General features: G+C 34.2%; 1 protein-coding gene across 1 annotated transcript; it reads right to left on the bottom strand.

Annotated features, from left to right (window-relative positions):
• Window positions 1-16825: 16825 nt before the first annotated feature.
• LOC149538374 (uncharacterized) lies at window positions 16826-20520 on the bottom strand. The gene is made up of 2 exons (XM_089799709.1): window positions 17577-20520; window positions 16826-17457 (listed from the first exon to the last, which is right to left on the bottom strand). Exons 1-2 carry the CDS (start codon window positions 20248-20250, stop codon window positions 17069-17071), a joined length of 3063 nt encoding a protein of 1020 aa, XP_089655835.1. The 5' UTR covers window positions 20251-20520; the 3' UTR covers window positions 16826-17068.
• Window positions 20521-23222: the final 2702 nt, after the last annotated feature.

Below are 23222 nucleotides of genomic sequence, written 5' to 3'. Positions count from 1 at the left end.
TAATGTATTCAATGAGTTTGTTTAGGTTCATTCTACTAAAAATTGATGAAGTGGGAAGGGCAACAAACAATGCAAGATGATCCACATTCACTACAACGTAGTCCAGTGTTCAAAGCTTTGTGATTTTATGGCACATGATTCATCTAAGCCACAAATTGTTAGTGTATTTCTTGTTCCAATATTGCATATCCTCTAAAATAATGTTACAAATAGCTAACTATCTATATGATGTGAATCTATATGCACAGTTGACTCATCTCTCTAAACTTGTTGCATGGGCAGGTGGGCATGATGCTTAGAGGTATGGGATTTAATAATAACACATGCATATATTTAGCATCTGGAAAAATATACAAGGTAGAGAAAAACATGGTGGCACTCCAATAGATGTTTCCCCTATTATAAACACAGGAAACACTTGCATCTCTAGAAGAACTGGTTGCATTTAAGGTATCCTTCTTTTCTTGCATTGGTCAGAACCACTACAGTGACTTATATAATTTGGTCCTTTCCAAATATTCAAGCAAATTTCTAAGTTGTAAGTTGTGAAACAAAGGTGGCTAATGATTGTAGGACTACTCATCAAGAATGGTTGCATTACACTATAATGTTTGCTTGCATAGTGAAGTTTTTGTTACTACCCAAGGAGGTGACTTTCCACATTTTTTGATGGGTCAAAGAAGGTATCCTTATAGAGGGTATGCTAAGACAATCAAGCCAAACAAATGCAAATTGGCACTACTTTTTGATAATCCAAAAATAAAGTAAGTTTGGTTGGATAACTAGTTGTTGCTTTTCATAGAGAATAATTTTTTGGTGTTGATCCCCATTTTGGTCATTAAGCTATTTTTGCATTACATGTATCATTGTATGGAATACCTAAAATCATTTTTTGCAAGGTTCTACAAATAATTATGTTTAAGACAACGTTTCAGAATAGGAAGTTTGTGTTACCTCTGAAATAGTTATATTTAAATAATTTAATAAACAAAGAAGATCAAATCAGTTTGAAATGATGTTGTAATTGTATATTTTTGTTTTTTATGTAGGTTGTCTAGCATTTCCAAGAGTTTTTTTCTCAAATGAAGTATAAAGAAGTAGTAGAACTTGCAGCAGAATCTGCTCAAGCCATTCTTCATACACCAGACACTGTAGCAAAGTTCCAAGTAGTTTTTGATTTCATCAAAGATATATCCTATCAGAAGTAGGTATAATAAATAACAAGGGTTCAATATTTAAAAATATTATACTCAAAATTATTATTAAAGAAACTGCCAATGTTTTTACAGAGTGTTCCAGTACAACTAGGGCAAACACCACCACTTCTCTAGTATTTTGGTACTTTATTGACAAAAGGAAAGCTAAATGCATTTGAGTCTCTGAAACTATCATGATTAATTGTAAATCAGAACAAAAAGAACCTTTTGGACAATTGGCTTGCTAAGGACAAGTTGGAGTGTAGTTAGGAATTGGGGGATCTTGTGAAGGTTAGTTTTGATACTTTTGGTTAAAATTGGATACCATGATTTGCACACTGATAAAAACTGCATTTTTTAATTACTAAATTAGTATATGGTCTTTTATGCCTTAAGGTTTCCTATAATCTTGGTAATTAGTATAATTCTATTTTTGGCTAAAGTTGCCAATGTCAAGTCTGCTATTTTTGTTAGATTTAGTAGTTAGTGATGGGTATTTCTAAATAAATTTGCCAATATCAAGTCTATAATTTCTATTATTAGATTGAGTAGTTAGCAATGAGTATTTCTCAAACTTGGTTGTGGAAAAAATCTTAGAATGAGTTTCTCTTTTTCATTTTTTAAATTAGACCTTTCATGGATCTATTGGTTTATTATTGGTATGGAAGACTGTCATAAAGATAAATTTCATGCTATGCTTTGAATTTACTAATCAATAAGGAAAAACATAGATTTAATACTCAGGACCTCTTGACTATGTTCCAATGTATTTTATGCTCCCCTATTTCAGCTCTCCTTTATATCAGCATCATTGGATGACCTTAGTTTCTGTTTATAATTCTATTGCACTTTAAAAGTTCATCTTATGAGAGGTTTGTATGAATAACTCAGATAATGTCCCCAAACTATAGCTAGATTGCATGTGAGAGATCTTTCTCTTCTATAGAGGATTTTGTGGGTAGAGGTTTCTTCTATAAAGCATTTAGCTAAGATTGTTTTGATTTTCTTTTAACTATAAGTTATGGATACTGCTAAGTTTTGAAAATATATTTATTAATATGTTAAAATTTCTTACTGAATTCTAGAAGTTTCCCATAATAATATATATCCCATTCAAAATTGTTGCACTTTGCAGTTAAAGAATTTCTTCCATCCCCTATTTTTTGATTCAGGTTTTTGATATTAACATTTTATAATTAAATTATTGGTTTTATATTAACTAGTTTCAATACAAGGTGCAAGTATTTTAAATATATCTTAAGAATTTTAACAGCTTCACACATGCCTACTAAAGATGATCATGATGATATTTGTAGTTTTGAGTTGTTGTCATTGTGAATATAAATTCAAAAGTGTACTATTCACCATTGTTGGGATACGTAATATATGCACCTCCACATAATGCTTTAACATTTTTTCATGCATATGTGGACTAGGTCTTATTGTCATGCAACTACTCACAACTTGGAATCTAGAATTTTATGTTGCTGATGTATCCATTCACGGAGATTTATGAATGAATAAATTAGAATTTTTCTTGCTTAACTCATGTTCTTGTTTCTCATTGTATTATTCTATATTTTGTTTTCCATCATCCATATAATTAGTTCCAATTCATAGGAATTCGTAGGAAACACTTGCTCCTTATAAAAGTTAATGAAGTTGGGTTATGAAGAGAATTTGAATCAACAAATATATATCTTACTTGCAGATTGGCTTTTTAAATTCAAATTTCAATTGTAACAATAGTTTCTTAAGTCTTGTGTAGGATGACAACACATTAAGGGTTGTTAAAATGTCTAAGGGATGCGATGCAAAAGGTTCTTACTTTGAATGCCCTTACAACTATGGCCTTCCTTGAATAAGTATTGGATGGGCTTTTGATGGTGTAATTCATGGGTTTGTTATTTTTATAGAGATAAATGATGATGATAATGATGGTTGAACTCATGTATTTTTTTTAATGATTAAATTGTAGTGTAAGGTTCCAGTCTATGAGAGGTTTGCATGTATAAGTCAAATAATGTCTCTGAAGTGTACCAATACATATTTTGGCTTGTTAATGATTAAACTAACTAGAAAAATATATATTTTTTGGAAGCATTTATTTCTTTTGGTTCAACATTCTCTTTTTGTGTTTAATGCTTATAGCTTTACAGATTGTGAATGAGGCATAACATAGGGCACTCATGAATTTTGTCTCAAATTGACATTGTCAATGCATACATTATTCTCAGTTTTTCCTATTTGTCTAGATACAAATAATATAACATGTGGTCCTACTCAAGGAGAATGTATAATAACATTCTCTTCAAGAAATTTTTTGAAGTCATCTAATCTTTTATTGTATATGATTCAACTGTCATTTGTTTGGTTTATGACTTGTTAGTAATGTTTTTCAATATGTATCAAATAATGAGTTTTAGGCAGTGTGAAATTACTTATTCTCCTTGGAATGACCTAGTTTGACCAATAAATTTAATTATGTTTGTAAAGACTATATGTTGAAGTCTATTTACAAATGAATGCTTATTTATTTATTTATAGAGACAACCTTTTTGGTTTGAGATCTTACTTAATGATATGATTTATTTGAGGCTGAAGGCTTTTATTTTCTACCTTCATAATAGAACCTTGTGAGGTATAAAAGAATGTAATCAGCAAAGAGCTTAACAATTACAAATGATGGACTAGAATTATTTTAATCAAGGAATGCCCTGAGATGGAAATGGTGAGATCTGACTGCTGAGCATTCATAGACCTACAAAATCAACTCACAATCTTCTAATTTTTGTTCAATCTAGCTCTAGCTGCACCTCATCCTTGTAGGCATGAATTGACCCTCTGTCATATCAAAAGAAAATGCCACATAGGTGCAACATCAAAAGAAGCTCTTGATATATAATTTATGAACATCAAAGCTTGTAAATTCTAATATGCATGTGATAACCTAGGGTATTAATTTATTGAATCATTTGAGTACTTAAGATATCTATGATGAATCGCATTGAATACCACATATCTTGTGTTGAAAAAAGATCTAATTACACTGGCCATGAACTAAATTATCCATGTTTTCTAGTTCAATTACTACATTTGCATCTCATTGTCACCTAACTCATATGGATAGTCATGGCTTAACTCATATTTGCATCTTCTAACTAGATTTTCTTTAGCTTTGTGAATAAAGTATCATATGGAAACCTCATTTTTTGTAGATATAGGTGCCCTCTTTAGTTGCTCTATAATTATCTTGATAGGTTCACTAGATAAACCATTCTTCGAGGACACAAATGATGTCTTGACCTCTAGAAGTTTTGATGATAATTGCACTAGCTATGTTTAGTTCTTTTTCATGGTACAAATATGAGGTGGATTGTTGTGGAAGAAGATAATAGTAATCGGTTTCAAGATTTAGTATCAAAGGAGTTTCCTTGAGTGAATAATTTGTTGTATTGTTTCATGTTTGGCTGAGTATAGCAATAGTTTTTCAAGAATTCGTATTCAATATTTTTATGAAGTCGGCTGTGTGAAGTTTGATGTTGTATCATTACTGTTGGGGATGATTCTTTCTTTATATCAATCTCGATTGAGATGATGGAGCAAACATGTATGGGTTTGTTGTTTTCCTTTGCATTTCCCATAACTATCGGCTTCTATAACTGTTTGTAAGAAAGAAGAATTGGTTAAGAGAACCAATGGAAATTTCTTGATTTGTAAATCAATAATATGAAGGGAAACCTGATTACTGTCTGAGGGTTGAAAATGCAGTTTGTTTGTAAAAAGGTGGTAGAATAAGGTGTCAGCGCTTTTGGCATTCGGCATGAAACAGGTGGAAAACTGACAGCAAGGTATGAAAAGCTTTTAATGTTTTGGATTCGCATTTGATGTTGATAAGATATTAAGATGGATCCAAACTGGCCCTGCGATATGTACGATCGGGTCTTGATAAATCCAAGACGTCAATGAAGTTGGTTATGCCTCGAGAAACATTGTCTTATTTGTCCACAAAGGAGATCTTGTGTAGTGGTTTTTTCATTTGCAAATTGGTGAGTTTGATTTAGTGAAAGTCACATGAGGTAATACGAAGCTGATATTGTTATATTGAGTTGAGCCTGCTATTGTGAGATATAGATTTGAAAGCTATTTAAAATGAATCAGGGCAGTGAACCTGTTATAGAGTAGTGTTGGTTGATATCCCAAAGTCGGGGACTTCTTATAGAACCTTGAGTTGAACTCTAGTTCCTTGAAGAGATTCCAAGATGTTGTTGAATCCTCGAGTTGAATAGGGTTCCTTTAGGGTATATTAGAAGCTTCTGCATCACGGACTGGTGTAATACCACAAGCAATAAAACTTCAATTTCTACAAGATTTCCTTGATCCTTTGGAGTCTCAAATCAATTTAGTTTGCTTTATTAATGCATTGATAGGAGTTATTAACCATCCACATTTCTAATTGATGTTTTCCACATTGTGTTAAACTTTATGTCACACCAGTTGTAGAACCAGTGACTTCTTTTAACTATTTACTTGTTGGAATAGAATTTAAGAATAATGGAAATCATTCCATGAGTATGGGGGCTCGATATTCATGAAATGACTAGAATTTACATGTATTATAAGTTACTAACCAGGCACATGTAGGATTAAACAAGATAGGAGTGATCTCAGTTAAACAACAACATGATAGTGCATTAAAAATGCATGATCGGGTACAATAGTAGACATTCTACTTGAACAAGGGGTCTATTTGATGACTAGAGACATTGAACAATGTTCATGTGAAGGCGAATCCATTGTTAATTGGGATTGGAAGTGTGTGTAATTGGGGGATTGAGGAAGCCTTAGTTCAAGGGTTTGGGAGTGCTAGTTTGGAGGTTTTGATGTTGTAGGATATTGGAGAGAAATTCCTTTTGGGATTAAGCAATTGAAGAGGTAATGAGTCACTCTACAGGAGTTGGGGTTGATTGGATATCATTTGATGATAATTTCTTTGGAAAAGTAGTCATTTTTATGCATAAAAATAGGGTACTAGTCAAGGGTAGTTGTGCTAATCCAAAAAAAACATGAGGAAATCCATGATATGTTGTAATACACCAAATAAGGCATTAGTGAGTATCATTACATTGTCACATATCTTGGGAAAAACCAAAGTCATCCCCATTTCAAATATGCAGTAGGCCTAAAGGGTAAAGAATTGGAATGTTGGAACAATTTGAGAGAGTGTTGTATTGGGGTATTGAAATTGTGTTGCAGTCTTAGAATCCTTGAGTTCAAATGTTTTATAGTTTATGAAGCCAAATCCTTCATTTAGGGAGCCTTGAAGATAGTCTTAACAAACCAAATCCTTGAAGTATTGACATGGTTGATGGGCTAGATTGCCTAAACTGCTTAAGTTTGTAACTCTTATTGTGTTTTGAATAACATTCACCCTACTTGTTACATCATTCTGATACTGGTAAATTTAGCTATTCAAACTCTTTGGGTTAAGTTTTACATTACAATGATTTTAATATTTTATAGATCAATTTTTAGAGATTTATTACATCTGTTATGGATATGAGTTTTAAGCTATTAGATTACATGATTGATTTCTTAGATGCAACCCTTGATGGAGCCTCTACTTCAAATTGTTAAAAGTGTTGCTTCAAAGCCTACATAAAGAGTTGAGGTAATCTATACTTTGCTTCTTGCGGTAAAGATTGTAGCTATTAGTAAAAATAGCTAGTAAGTATAAGCAATTAGAATTTAAAATTTAATAAAGTATAGCTCAATTTGATAGGAAGTGACCATGAAAATGCTAATGCTACTTTCACCTTTGACAATGGGATTGAAGAAGTTTTTGATGTAAAGGAAGCAAGGGCTATAAACTGGTACGATGCAGACCTTCTTTACGTATGGAAAAAGGTGATAATCATGTCTTTATTTGTATGGAAAGTGATTTCATTAGTTACTATTGGTTTTTTTTAGGCATTTTATAAAATAGTTCACATGCCTTGCATATGATTTGACATTTTTCATGCATCCCACACTCTCTCATCTGGTTGATGATGGATTATAGAGAGTGATCTGAAATATATGTTTAAGTTGTGATTGTCCTAGTAGACATGCATGCAAAATTAACAATATTAGATTTCCACAATCTATTTGTAATGCAATTTTATTTTGGATTTGATTGTGTGTATTTTTCTAGCATCATTGTTTTAGATCACTCTCTATAATCCATCATTAGTCGAATGACAGAGTGCAAGATGCATGCAAAATGTCAAATCATACACAAGGCATGTGAACTATTTTATAGAATGCCTGAAAAAATTTATGCCCAGGTGTTGGTCAAAATTTTGACCAATGCCTGGTAGTTTTCTACCATCATTGATTCAAATTTGGACCAACACATGGGTATTTTCTACCATCATCAGTCAAAATTTCAACCAACGCCTAGCTATTTTCTACTTAGTAGTTTTTGACCAAGCATTGGTCAAAATTTTGACCACTGTCTGGTAGAACTTGCACCATGGCTCTGGAAGGTTTTCAACTAATAGATTGGTAAAAAATTTGACCAACCAGTATGTTGATCGAAATTTTGATGTGAAATTTTTTGACCAATTGGTTGGTCCAAATTTTGACCAACCTGTGTTGAAATTTCAACCAATAATGATTGAAAAATGGGCTCAAATGTGCTAGTGGTAGTACCACTCATCGTGATGTTATTTCTGTTGAGTGTGATGTTTCTTTCAGTACATTGTGATGTTTCCTTCTGTACTTTCCCTTCACTTCTTGTTAGATGGATTGATTGTGTTTCCATCTTTAACTATTTTGTTGAGTGTTCTTGCCTTGAAATGTGCATCTAGTACTCCCCAATGTGAAGGAACTTGTAACCTAGTTTTCTTAGCTTTTTACTAGTTTTATTTCTAGCATGTTGTCTTGAGATCTTCCATGAGATTGCACTTTCTCATGGGAGGATGCAAGATCTCGCTTGGTGTATTGGGTTTCTTCGCGTGGCTTGGTAGTTTCTCATGCGAAACCCTACACTTATTTTGGGTGTCTTGGTTGTACGACCAAGCACTTCCTCATGTCATTGGTGTACATCTTCATGCAGAAAGGTATTTTCTTGTGTGGCATGTTGCACATCTTCATGTGAAAATTTGTCTAATGTTGGTCCTCACATGAAAAAAGGAGGTGTCTCTATTAGTTTTGGGGATCGATTTTTGCTAATTCTAGTACCCATTGGGTTGACTTAATTTTCCTTGGTTGGGAAGATCTTAGATTCTTTTTTCTATTTTCATTTTGCATTTCTATTTCTCATTGTCTTGTATCAGTTTGGGTAGTGGCATCAAGAGGTTTGTTGGTTGTTAGGATGGTGGTTAAGTCTTTTGTTGCGATCGATGTGATCTATATATGATGTTTTCATGTGCACTCATAATTTTTTAAAGAAAAATATATCTTGGCTTGTATTTCATCCTTGTTCCAAGGATCTCTGGGTGGGGCATTATAGAAATATCATACAAGATGCACAAACATTTACAAAGGTAGTTGTTAACCAAAATGCCCTCTCGCCAAATAATCAAATTTAATTGATAAACCATTCAACGATCACCTAGAGCTTTTTCATGAAATGATTTAATATTGGCTATATTCCTTATTTCATATCATGCCTTATAATTGTTTTAGTCATGACCATGTGATTAGCAAGGTCATAGTTGGTTAAGTGCTAACCAAAGTCAGAATTGTGGAGGCATGATTTCTTTATGATTCACATCATCACAGCATTAGTGGGCTTAACCAAGGCTAGGGTGGCAAATGCCTACTTCACTTTTTTATCGACTAATCATACAATTATGTTAACATACCATGGCTCAAGTCATGGCAGTGCGAAAGGGGCAAGCCTTCAGTGTTTCAATAACATGCTTTGCACCATTAGATCCTTAAAATCTATGGCTAGCACATGGTCGCAACAAGTTAAGAGGAGGCTAAGATTTGAGTTGCGATCACACGATTATCTATTGTGTGCTTGGTTGCAAGGATAGGAGGTGAGCCTCGAGTTAATGTGGCAATAATATGGGTGCAGTTAAGATCTTAGTCTTCACAAGGTTGCAAAAATTAATGGAAAATCCTAGAGGTGGGCTATGAAGAAATGATAATAAGTGGGTTGCAGTTTCACAAGCAAGAATTATTAGTAAGGAAAAGTGGTTGGGAGGTTGCAATCATAGCTGGTCAAACATGAGATATAAAATTAACTACTTCCAGACTAGTAAAATGATGATAGATATTTGGTCCACATGGCAAGGCTTGATGGATAACTCTAGCTAACCAAATAACACAGTCGATTTGGCAAGTTGATGGCAATAGAAGTAGCTCCTTGATGTTGAATCCAATCTTTTCAATCTCCTACAACCACTTTCATCATTCCCTAGGACTAATAAATGCAAAGACATATTTCACTACCACCTGTTGATCCATCCATTCAGTCAGAAGTTAATAATTGTCGCTCCTGACCTCTTAGAGCTTTGTTTGGTGAAGAAGTTATATTCTCATACATGGATTTGTGTTCAAATCTTTTTCAGTTTTGTAGTGATTATTATCTGTAGATTTGATTGTAGTGGTTGAATTTTATCTTAGAATGGAAGTTATCTAAGTTATGCTTGCACTATAAAAGAAAATGTTGTACTCTTTCTTAGGGTTAGATCTTCTCTATTTCTTTGGCATTGCCTTGGCATGCTACTATAAATTCTCTCTTTGCCTCTAAATTGTATGACATTCTATCTTATCTCCTTTAACCATTGTTGTACTATGCAACCTTTGTCTGCCTCTCTTTGATGTATTGTGGATATCTATGATCTGCATTTGTGTATCTCTGTTGGCCCATCAATGATAAGAATTGAAGCATTTTTTCCGTGTGTCACTCATGTGTTTGTTTGATCTCTATGTAGTTAATAGATTAAAGCAAGTCTGAATCCATATATTTTTGGACTATCATAATAATGGTATTGTGCATGAATGGGAAAAGTTTGGTCTAAACACCCTATTTCGAAGCATCACCTCTTTAGAATAGATTAGGTAGCTATTTTCATGTATTCCTTCTCCCTTTTCCCTTCAAGAATAGTTTAAGTACGTCCTAATAGTAGAGGAATTCAGCCTTCTTCGAAGTGTCAACCTCATAGTTCAAGTCTCATAGCTTGGAGGTTGTTTCTAAGTTTCACAAGGTTGTCCTTAGATAAAAACTTTGGAAAAGGGTGCAAGCTTTTGTGACAATAATAGTTACATTCGATGTCCCTGCTAGTCTCCAAGGAAGTCATTTTACTTGCACATTATCACAACTCCAATGCTCCACGTTCACTAGAGATCGCTAAATTTGATGAATTGCCATAGAAGGTGCAGAAAGATATACAATAGTACTCACATTCCATTTTTTCATCAATCTCTAGGAAAATTGTATCTCCATGTTATGAGAACAAGGCACATTTGCATCTCTCTTGTAGTGTTGAAGGCACTACTTCATAGTCAGCATAGAGATAAACATTGAAACACACATCCATTTCTAGTCTATTTTAATTCATAGTCAAACCAAGCAAATAAGACAAGATCATTTATAGTGTTTCCTCCTTTCACTATCTCCTTGCTTCACTTCATCTAGATTGATGTAAGAAAAAATACAATTGCACGCACCTTTTATCATAAACATATCCTTAAAAATTAATATATTTTTTGAACATTTTGTTTAGAAAAATCAAAATTTGATCATTGCGGGAATGGTTCTATGGTAAAGACATTCAAGAAGATAAAATACATTTGAATAATTTTGATATGATGAATAATAGAAAAAAAAAAAAGTGGAACTTTAGATATTAAAATTTCTACCTTTTAATAGAACTATCAACAAAAAAAAACTTATATACAGTTTATTTTGTTGTTCTTTTATATTTATTTGATAAAAGGTAGGATGCGACTATCAATAGAATAACATAGGTATCCTTCAAGTCTATCTTTTATAGTTAGTGCATATTAGTAATGTATTTTTTGACATCTTGTTTATTTCTAGTTATATATCAACACACTGATGGGATATGTGGGTGGCAACTGTAAGATGGCTTACTCACCCTCCTTTCCTATACAGTAGATCTCACTACAGGTCTTGGTTAAGGGAGCTAGGATTTGGAGTTTTTAATTGGTTTGGGCTAGGAAGGTCATCATCATCTTCTTGGTTGTCCTTGCATTTCCTTAGACTCATTTTTATTAGAATATGCTAAACACTTATGTGGACAAGTTGTTGGCTGTCAACCAATACAAAATGGGAAATTTAACCTCTACTAACTCTTATGACACTTCCTACTTGGTGTATGTTACTATTTTTTAGGATCCTAATGATATCATGAAAGATACAATAAAAGTTATATCTCTCTAGAGTGAGTAACTTCCTCTCCTTGTGCCTTTTTATGAACTAGTTAATGAAATGGTTTTCTTCTTAATGGAATTTTAAGGACCAATAATATGTCTATGAGAACTTTTTTTTCTTTCCTTTTTATTAATAAGGAAGATTCACCTTATGTTTGTATGGTGCATCCTTGTCCCTATGGGAGTAATTCTCAATATATCCTTTCTCTTTAAAAATGGAAAACCAATTTTGATGATAAAAAAGGTTTAGGTTTGTGTGTCAAAAATGTAGTACCTATGAATACAAAAGACTTCAATAGGATGTTAAATAATTAGGATTAGTACATCAAATAGATCAAAGGAAAGCACAAAAAACTCTAGAAATCATCCTATCCTTATCTAATTAGGAAAGGTGTGATCAAGAGCCTAATTTCCCTTAGAATTGAGTTCTGAATCACTGGACAATATGTGCCTAATATGAGAGATTCAATCAAATTTATGAAATATGAGTGAAAATACTTTTTTCATTTACCAAATTGAATGAAATTGTGTTCTAATTACTAAGAATTGAACAAATACAATGCAAGTAAGCTAGTAATTCACTATGATGACAATGCAAATCTAAATATAAGGGCCATGACTTCAGCATCACAACAAGACATCTAGATGAGAGAGGACCATGAATTTGGCATCATAACCATGAAAATTAGAGGAGAACTATTTGAGCTTCAAATCCATCTTATTTATAGGAATTAAGGTCAAATGAGGGGTTGAGATTCATAGTTGAGGGAGGGTTAGGATGTACCATGGAATGATCCATGTGATTCACCCTAATTGGTCCATGTATCCTTTTCTTGCCCATTTGTACCCTTTAATATGATAGATCTTTTAGTGGGGTTTATAAATTTATTTTTACTTTATTTGCTTTTTTTTAATTCGGATAAGAGGCTAAAAAAATACCATTGTGTTGTAGGTTTTGGCCTATTAATACCTTTTTATTAATTAACTTAGCCAAGTGTATTTAAATTTTGATTTATTTAAATAGATTAGGCCATTTGATGCTTGATTTAGGAACTAATTGATTGACATTGACTATTTGATGGTAGATTTGATGAATTGTGTTAGTAATTGGGTTGGCATAATTAGGAGCATATCTAGATTAGGATAAAATACGGTTTCAAGTCTATCAACGCATTTTTAGGTGATTACAAGGTGAAGCTGCTCCTACCAGGATTTTCATGCCAAGTCTCTCCTTCTAGTTGTAATATTTTGTGGATTTTTTTCAAGCTATTATCAATTTCTTTGGTATTCTCTTGTCTATAGCTGAGATAGATTTAAAAAATTCACAAATATACTAAGTTTATAGGATCTTTGTTAATGTGGTGCTCAACACAATCCTCCATTCTTTTTGTCATCCTTCAAGAAAATTTTGGTGTGTCCAAGGGAATGGAAGGATACCTAGCAATATGATAATATCATTTTGAAAGATGATGGTAACTTCATGAAGTTACATGAATTTTATGCATGATAATAATACAATCACTGATTTACCTATGTGGCCAGGTCATTGGGTGCTAGTTGATATAAAAAAATAAAACTCAACCTATTTTTCCCAATACAACACTTCCTGCAAGGTTAATGGGACTAATGTTCAGGTTCTTGATAAGATCTTAAAAGAGATAATGGAAGAGTTAAACTTATATTTAGTTGATAAGCTCCTCTCCTTTTTTATTTTATTGAATAGTTAATGAAATGGGTTTCTTCTCAATGGAATATCATGTGTAGTGTAATGATTAATGACATGTCCAGTAGCTTTTTTCTTTTCTTTTTTCTTAATAAGAATTTTTTAATAGGAGGTTGGACCCATGGGAGTAACTGTCATGATCTACTTTCTCTTTGCAAATGAAAACCCAATTTTAATTCTTAAAAGAATCTAGGGATAGTTATTCCTACTTGTATATGCCTTCAAATTCTCCCCTTAGAATTCTAAAAGTTTGAGGATTTTTTAGCTATTATGGAGTCTTTTGGTACCTTCTTAGTAGTAGCTAAGATAACTAAGAAAAGGACTTATCACAACTTTGATAGGATCCATGTTAAAGTGATGATAAAAAAAAATCATCCCTTCTTTCATCACCACGAATGATATAACCAATATTAAGATGCATCTTAAGGAAATTAGTCCTAATCTTGTAGCAAGAGTTACATAATGTAAGAAAACAAGAGTAGAGAAGAACAATTGAGAGACAAGCTTGGGAAACCTTTCAATTATTTTTTCAGCATTAGTATAATGGAACTTTAATATAAGTATCGATAATAGATATTATAATTAATTAATAAGAAATTAACAAAACCAAGAAATATGGTTATCATTTTTTTTCTCTCTTTTTTCATTTTTAAAATAATAATTTGGAATTTGTATAAACATATACTAATTATATATTTTTTCTTTTACAACAAAAAATTGAGATTCATGTACACTCCACCAACAAGGTCTTTTTACTTTTGAATCTCTAAGTCATTCATTATGCATTTTACACGTTTTGTTTTATTATCTTCTAAATACATTTTTTTTCCATTTTTGCAAATATAAGTTTGTATTGAAAAGTAGCAGGGATTAAAAAAAGTCCAAGAATTCAATATCACTTTTAGAAGTGGATGACATGCATTTTTATCAAACCATAAATAGAAATAAGGATTCAACTAGCTTTGCTCTATGTGCAATATGAAAAGTTTAAGGATGAAAATTAACCCTTGCATGTCAGGATGAACTAAAAGGATCTCGTGATATAATGTTAGAAAACAAGAGTAGAGAAGAACAATTGAGAGACAAGCTTGGTCAACCTTTTAATTATTAATAACTTAAGTATAATGGATCTACAATATAATTGTTGATAATAGATATTAGAATTGATCCATAAGAAATGAACAAAAAAAAATGGTTATCATGTTCTTTTCTCTCTTTTTTCCATTTTAAAAATAATTATTTGATATTTGTATAAACATACACTAATTGTATTTTGTTTTAGAGCAACAAATTGAGATTCACATACACTCCACCAACAAGGTCCTTTTACTTTTAAATCTTTAGACCATCGATTATGCATTTTACACATTTTATTTTATTGTTTTCTAAACACAAGTTTTTCCATTTTTGCAAATACAAGTTTGTAATAAAAAGTAGCAGGAACAAAAAAAAAAAGTCCAAGAATTCAATATCTTTTTTAGAAGTTGGCAACATACATTTGTTATCAAACCATAAATTTAAAAATAAGAATTCAAGTAGCTTTGCTCTATGTGCAATATGAAAACTTTGAGGACTAAAATTAACCAAGGCATGTGAGGATGAACTAAAAGGATCTGATGATCTGATACCTATACACTCTCAATTTACAAATCATGTTCACAACTTAATTATGTGCCTCCTCTTTATTCTTCAAGCTTTTATATAATGCATTTGATTGAATGTTTTAAATTCGATGTTTTGTAATTCCTTTCTAATAAATTTTAAATTATCTATCACTAAATTAATGTATTCCATAAAGTAATATTAAATTATATCATGTTATTTGTACACCCTTGTTTGATGTCTGCACATTTTACATACATTCCTATGATTTTTTTTTTATCAATGTGATATCTTCAATCCATTAAAACCATAGATGCAATATCTACAAGTCACAAAACCTCACTATCTTGACAAATGCTTATATTAGAAATCTTACTAGTGCAAGTCTCTCACATTCAATTTGATTTTATTCCAAAAATAATATTTGGTGCATGACCTCTTATTATTTTTATGAAAGGATAATTACTAGTAAAATTTATTAGAAATATTTAATAAAAAATTTCTTTATTAATAGTTTCATTATTACAGAAAATTAATATTTTTATATAAAATTTGAACTTTTTATTTTCTGCAAATGGATCAGAGTAAAATGAATTTAAATTCTATATTTAATTTCCTATTGGCTTATCCCTTGAATCTAATAAAGCACAAGTACTAGTAACTAATTTATTTATACAATATACCAATTTCCACAATCCATAGGTATAGTCTGAATATTTCTAGATCTAATTGTTTGTGTGTTTTTTATCAACATTTTGGATCACACTTAAAGATCCATCATCGATACAAGAGAAATAAGAGAGAGAAATTAATGGATCATAAAGTGTGATGATGAAAAACTTGCACACAATCAGATTTAGAAGCATCTAGAGTAAACTAATTTATCATTAATGAAACCATACATTCCAAACATCTAAAACACATACTTTTCCTTTGAGACAATAGTGGTCTATTTTTATATCTGCAAATAGTTGTAATAATGTAAAATGTTAAACACTATATGTTTTTAATGTACCAAAAGTTAAACATTTTAGAAATTTTTCTCAATTTTACTGTTGTTTTCGATTACAAAATATATAGATCATGAAGAACAAATGCTAAAATTTCAAGAGAATCCACTATGTTATAATAATGTAAAACGTTAAACACCATATGTTTTTTATGTACGAAAAGTCAAACATTTTGGGAATTTTTTCTCAAATTTATTGTTGTTTTCGATTACAAAATATACAGATCATGAACAACAAATGCTGAAATTTCAGTAAAATCCACTATATTATAATAAAGTAAAATGTTAAACACTATATGCTTTTAATGTACCAAAAGTCAAACATTTTGGAGATTTTTTCTCAATTTTGTTGTTGTTTTGGATTACAAAATATACAGATCATGAAGAACAAATGTTGAAATTTTAGGTAAAACCATTGTGTTATAATAATGTAAAATGTAAAACACTATATGCTTTTAATGTACCAAAAGTCAAACATTTTGTGGATTTTTTTTCAATTTTGTTGTTGTTTTCGAGTACAAAATATACACATCATGAAGAACAAATGCTGAAATTTCAATAAAATGCACTATATTTTAATAATGTAAAATGTTAAACACTATATGCTTTCAATGTACCAAAAGTCAAACATTTTGGGGATTTTTTCTTAATTTTGTTGTTTTGGATATGAAGAACACATGCTGAAATTTCAAGAAAATACACTATGTTATAATAATGTAAAATGTTAAAACACTATATGCTTTTAATGTATCAAAAGTCGAACATTTTGGGGAATTTTTCTTAATTTTGTTGTTGTTTTGGATTACTTGTGAGGCAACCCAGCGAAGGCACAAGGCCCACAAGCTACCAATCAGCAAGACTCAATTCCTTGTGGGCTCTTTATGAACCATTCTACTTCACCAGTTGACCAAGTGCCCATTGATGTTTTCAATTTTTAGAATTTTTATCAAAGATACATTTTGTGTGAAAGATAGCTACATCCCACTAACTACATTGGAAAATACCCACATAAAGACTAAGATGTACAATACACAAAGTAGAAAGATGTACAATACACACAAGTAGAAGAGCTGCCTAATCGTGGCACATGGCAGAAATCCAAGTAGGATTGATTGGAAGGGGAAAACTGGACCATTGTTTTGTATATCAATCTGCAAAGTAAACTGCTTCGTCGTCGCTGTCGCAGTCGGCAATCCAATTAATACTTTCCATACGGTGAAATGTTGATTTAACCTCTCCGCAGGCAACCAAAAGCTCAACGACTCTTCTCATGCAAGGCCGTCGGTTGGGCACCCTATCAGTGCACATCAAACCCACGCGTAAGACGCGCATCATCTGTTCTACGCAATTAGCGTCCGCTATGCGCTCATCCACTACTCCCATCAAATTTCTGCTCTGTATCCATTCCACTATGTTCACCCCCTCTCCATACTCCGCCTCTCCCGTCGCTCTCTTTCCGCTCACCAGCTCTAACATCACCACTCCGAAGCTGTATACATCACTCTTCTCGCTCACCTTTAACCTCTCCGCGTAGTCTACATGCCACAGTTTCACCCAGAAAAGTTGTATAAATAGATCTAGATCAGAGAATCACATATTCTATCAAGGATAACTAAATTATTAAGTAAATTTCAGTGAGACAAAGCGTTCATACCTGGAGCTATATATCCATGCGACCCTACATAACTAGAAACAACACGCTCATCGCCCAACCTATCGAGCGCTATGGATTCTCCAAAATCTGCAATTTTGGGCAGAAAGTTCCCGTCCAGCAAGATGTTACTAGATTTCACGTCCCTGTGCATCAGTGGAGGACAGAAATCGTGGTGCATATAACAAAGCCCTCGAGCTGCGCCAAGAGCGATCTGATAACGTATATTCCATGGCAGCACCATTTCTTGCATATTTCCTGGGCCACCATGTAGACAGTCGAACAAGCTTCCGTTGGGCATGAATTCGTATACCAACAGCTTAAAATCGGACTGCTCACTTGATATGAGACAGAGCAGATTTAGGATGTTGGTGTGGCAGATCAATCCCAATGTATCCACCTCCACTTCCAAAAAGTTATTCTCCTCCTTTTCAATTCTTCTCTTATGATCTCCTTTTGATCTGCTTCTTTTCCTCATCTTCTTCACGGCTACCGCCTGCCCGTTCTGCATAGTGACCTTGTAAACCTTTCCAGAACTCCCGGATCCAATCACGTTTCTTTCCTTCAAATTCCGGAGGATGTATGAATCATTCACTCGTGTGGAATGAAACGAAGTCATTTTCCACGATCCAGGCGCATCACTTGGTTTCCCGAGACACCAAAAGCACAGACAACTGGAGCACAAGGTTAGGGTAATTACTGTCAGTAGAGTCGGCAACAGAATGGTTGCCAATCTCTGAGGTGGAGAGGAACATGGAGGTAGCATCAAATTCCGACCCCCGCATAGTCTCGGATTGCCCAGAAAGCTTTCCTTGTAAGCCGAATTGTCCAGACCTTCAGGAACGCGCCCAGACAACTGATTGTTCGATAAATTGAAAGCGCGGGGCTTCAATTGTCCCAATTCGGCAGGCACTCCTCCAGACAGTAAATTGTTCGACAAGTCGAGACTGTCAATGTTGCTCCGAAATGCTGGGATCTCCCCTGTGAGTCGATTGTAACTCAAATTGAGCTCATATAACTTCTTGTGCAGCAATATTTCCCCGGGGATTTCTCCTGACAGAAAATTGTTGTCCAACTGGAGAATATTAAGAAAACTTAAGCTTGCGAGCTCGCGGGGAATAGAGCCCGACAATCTGTTGTTGCTCACTTTGAACTCCGTGAGATTTCTCAGCTCTCCAAATTGGGAAGGGATTATTCCTTCCAACCGGTTGCCACTTGCTTCAAACACAAGGAGATTTATCAGCTGCCCAACTTGAGCAGGGATTGTTCCCTCGAACTGGTTGTTGCCTATCCACAATCGAGTCAGATTCTTCGCTTCGCCAATTGCAGGTGGAATCTTTCCTTCAAACTTGTTGTCGTGAAGACGCAGCTCCTTGATATTGAATGCACTCCATACGTCACGATGTATCTCACCACTCAGCTGGTTGTCGTCGAGGTAGAGATACTGTAGAGATTGGCAGTCTCCATATGAGGAAGGCAGGGAGCCATTGAAATTGTTTGAAGAGGCAGTCAAAGAATAGAGGGCTCCTCCCATGCACAGATTCTTTGGCAGAGGGCCTTCCAATTTGTTATTGGTCACGTCGACTTGAACAAAAGCAGAGTACGCGCCAAAACTCTGGGGCCACAATCCCTCGAGTTTGTTGTCGTGCAGCATCAAGGTGGTCGGGTAGCGTAGCCTAGCGAGCCGAGCAGGTATCTGTCCCGTAATCTGATTCTCGCTCAACTGAAGCTCACAGAGATATGTTAGATCGGTAATACTGGCGGGAATTGTGCCGTGAAGCTGGTTGGTGCAGAGATCCAGATAGGTCAATCTTCTCAGTTGGCCAATGTTCGCCGGAATTTGTCCGGACAAGTGGTTCTCATACAAAACCAGTTCTCTCAAATTTGAGAGCCCCATTAAACTGGCAGGAATCTCGCCCCAGAGATTGTTGTGCCGCATATCCAACAACTCCAGATGCGTTAAATTGCCCAAGAATGCTGGGATTCGGCCTTCAAGACTACAATTATAAAGCAATAACTGTTGCAGCTGCTTCAAATTCTCGAGCTCTGTCGGTACAACACTGGGATGAAGAGGATTGCCGCCAATGGTGAAATTCCTCAGAGACGTCAAATTCCCTACAAAATTAGGGAACGCCCCACTCAAACGATTGTCGTGGAAGAAGAGAGCTTCCAATTTTGGCAGCATTCCAAAGGCTGGAGGAACAGAGCCACTGAAAGCATTGTATGATAGGTTCAATTCTCTCAACTCCCTTAATTCGGAGATACGAGCAGGCAGCGGTCCAGAGAAGTGGTTACTGGACAAATCGAGCTTCCTCAAACGCTTGCAATGTAAGAGGCTGGTTGGGAAAGGACCGCTGAAATCATTTCCTTGGAGGATGAAGGCGGTGAGATTAGGAAGGCCGCATACAGCTGAAGTCAGATTGCCACAAATCAAGGCACCCGTGAGATTAACAGTGGTCACGCTATTTAATGCATCACAGGTAATTCCTTTCCAGGCGCATGGATTTCTGTGAGACTCGTTCCAGTCACTCAGAGCACTAAAGGAGTCCACCCATTCTCCCTTTTTCATTTTAGAGAGTACTACTCCGTCTTCCGAGAGAGAAGTGCAGTACAGCGGAAGCATGAAAAGTAAAATTGTGAGAGCACATAGAAAGAAAGCGAAATCAGGGCGAAGCATGATTGCCGGATAGAGTTCCAATAAGAAAATTGCTTTCGCAGAAATGAACAGAGCCTCTTTCAGGTTTAATGCAGGCGAACATGGTAATTTAATAGAAATCCACAGTATTTGAGTGGTTTGTGTAGCTCAATTTCCATAGTTTTTCAATGAACGGTTGAAATCATAATCTCTGGTCAATGAATATCCATTTTCTGCAAGCCAATGGAAATTTCCTTGCTATGTAGAGTTAAATTGACAGAAGTAATGAAATTTCCTTGCTAAGGAGAAATTCTACTCGACTTCAAAGACCTGTTACATTGATTGAGATTAGTCCTATAATTCCCTTTCCAAAATGAACATTAGTGTACGCTCATTACAATAGGAGAGATCACAGAAGTAATTGTTGTTTGGCAGATGTAAAGAAAAATCAACTTCAAAACATATTACATAATGAAAAAGACTCGAAAGCATGGGTTAAAGTATACGGTGGGGGCTAATGTTTACTAGGTTTTGTTTTGCATTTGTTCGGCCTTGGTCTCTATGCAAACAACAAACAAGTTGCGCTATACTACGGTCCGGCAATTATTATTATTAGTTCCTGTCCCGGCAGGCAGCTTTTGCCTAGGGTTGGAACTTAAATGGTGATTAAAACTCTTACTAAGAGCCAATAAAATTGTTTCATTTAGTCCTTTAATAATATCATTGCAAGGCTTTGCTCACAAAATATGATCGATGGTTACCGTCTCACTGCCAAATATGAATGCTGTCATGTTTGCACTGCCCAAACAGAAGGCATTGCAAGTTTCTATGCGAGAGAAGGAGCGAGTCTCAAAGCAAAATATTGGAGTTACCGTTACTGCAGATGGACAGCTGGCATGTTTTGCTAAAAGGTGGGAAAATATCGAAATGTTTTTGCAGAAGAAGATGTTGGGGTTACCATTCTCATCGGCCCCATTTGGTTATGGGAATACCGGGCACGGAATAGGGTTTTTAGCGCCAAAACCAGGTTATGGAAGAAAACGGTGGCGTTTGGTTCATCAAACGCATAATCCGGTTTCGGGTTTCATCTGCCAATTTCGCTCAAAAATTGGAAGAAATTTCTTCCAAGAAATAGGTGGAAGTTGAAATGAAAACCAGGTTTTGGGTTTTTATGAATGCGTTTGAATAAATCGTCGGGTCCGCCGAATCCGCCTTAGGTTTTTGGAAGAACAAATTGGGAATTTTGGAAGACGACGGTTGTATTGTTTTCGTGCTCTGTTGTGCGAAGGCGAGGGTTTCTGGTTTGCTACGTTTGTTGGGCTTGTGGGTTTTCTGTGGCCGTGGTTTGCGAGGGTTTCTGGTTTGTGGGTTTTCTGTGGTCGTGGTTTCCTGTGGCCGTGGCATTTTCTGCGATTTCTCTTCTCCACTTTGAACAGCGGTGGCTATAAATGGTTCTCCTCTCACACCCACCTTTGCATACTGGATTTTTTTAAGTTTTTTTGGTTCATTCAAACGTAACTGTTTGTTTCAAATTTATTTTTAAAATAGTCAATATATGTGGTAACTGTTTGTTTCAAATCTGTTTTTAAAATAGTCAATATGTGCTCACTAATAAATTCGAGTATAGTGCTGTGAGAGATCAATACCAGTGAAATGAAAAATTAAACTTTGTAATAGTTTTTGGCTGTTTGTTTTAAATCTATTTAGCAAAATAGTCAATATGTGCTCACTAATAAATTCCACTATAGTGCTGTGAGAGATCAATACCAGTGAAATGAACAACCAAACTTTGTAACAATTTCTTGCGAGTAATGAGTTCTAGTATGTTGTTGTGAGAGATGAATGAAATACCATTAAATAGAGCCAAGTCATAAACTTGTGCTCACTAATAAATTCTAGTATAGTGTTGTGAGAGATCAATACCAGTGAAATGAATAACTAAACTTTCTAACTGTTTCTTGCCAGTAATGAGTTCTAGTATACTTATGTGCGAGATGAATGCAATACCAATAAATAGAGTCAAGTCATAAACTATGTATGAATCAACTATGTATAGATCAATGTCAATCATGGCTTTTATCTATACATAATCAATATGTGCTCAATATGTGCTTAATAATGAATTCTAGTGTGTGGTCATGTGATTACCTGTATATATCATAGTGCCAATCAAGCAAAACATGGCAATCATGGCTTTTATCTATATATAGTTGACCTATACGTAGTTTATCATGGTTCAAATCTGTTTAGTAAAACAGTCCAATATATGCTGTAACAGTTTGTTTAGAATCTGTTTGACAAAATAGTCAATATATGCTCACTAATGACTTTCAGTATAGTGTTGTGAGAGATCAATACCAGTGAAATGAACAACTAAACTTTGTAACAATTTCTTGCCAGTAATGAGTTCTAGTGTACTGCTGTGAGAGATGAATGCAATACCATTAAATAGAGCCAAATCATAAACTATGTATGGATCAACTATGTATAGATCAATGGCAATCATGGCTTTTATCTATACATAATCAATATGTGCTCAATAATGAATTCCAGTATGTGATCATGTGATTACTTGTATATATTATAGTGCCAATCATAATAGCAAAACATGGCAATCATGCTTTTATCTATACATAGTTGACCTATACATAGTTTATCATGGTTCAAATCTGTTTAGCAAAATAGTCCAATGAGTTCCAGTATAGTGATGTGAGAGATCAATGCAATACCATTAATCAAAGTGAATCATGCCAATGAAATGAACAACTAAACTATGGATATATCAAGTATGTATTGATCCATGCAAAATCATTCAACATACTTATGAGGTCATAAACTATGTATAGATAAAAGCTATGATTTCAAACTATGTATAGATCAATGCAGAAAGAAACTCTATTCCCATTGCCAACTATGCTACTTTTCATCTTCTAAAAGACGAGCCTCAGTTTCAGCAGACCCGACGATTTATTAAAACACATTCATAAAAGCCCAAATTCAAGTTATAGTTTGTG

This window comes from Cupressus sempervirens, chromosome 9, assembly GCF_028749045.1.
Source record: "Cupressus sempervirens isolate cs-2001-9-10 chromosome 9, ASM2874904v1, whole genome shotgun sequence".
Taxonomy (NCBI): Eukaryota; Viridiplantae; Streptophyta; class Pinopsida; order Cupressales; family Cupressaceae; genus Cupressus; species Cupressus sempervirens.
Note: the sequence above shows the minus strand (reverse complement) of the source record. Positions and strands in the feature narration are given on the sequence as shown.

Excerpts from the sequence above, each read along its gene's own strand:
- LOC149538374 (XM_089799709.1), bottom strand. The coding sequence starts at position 20,250 with ATGCTTCGCCCTGATTTCGCTTTCTTTCTATGTGCTCTCACAATTTTA. Across the intron at positions 17,458-17,576 it reads GCATGGATATATAGCTCCAG|ACTACGCGGAGAGGTTAAAG; the intron begins GTATGAACGCTT and ends TGTGGCATGTAG.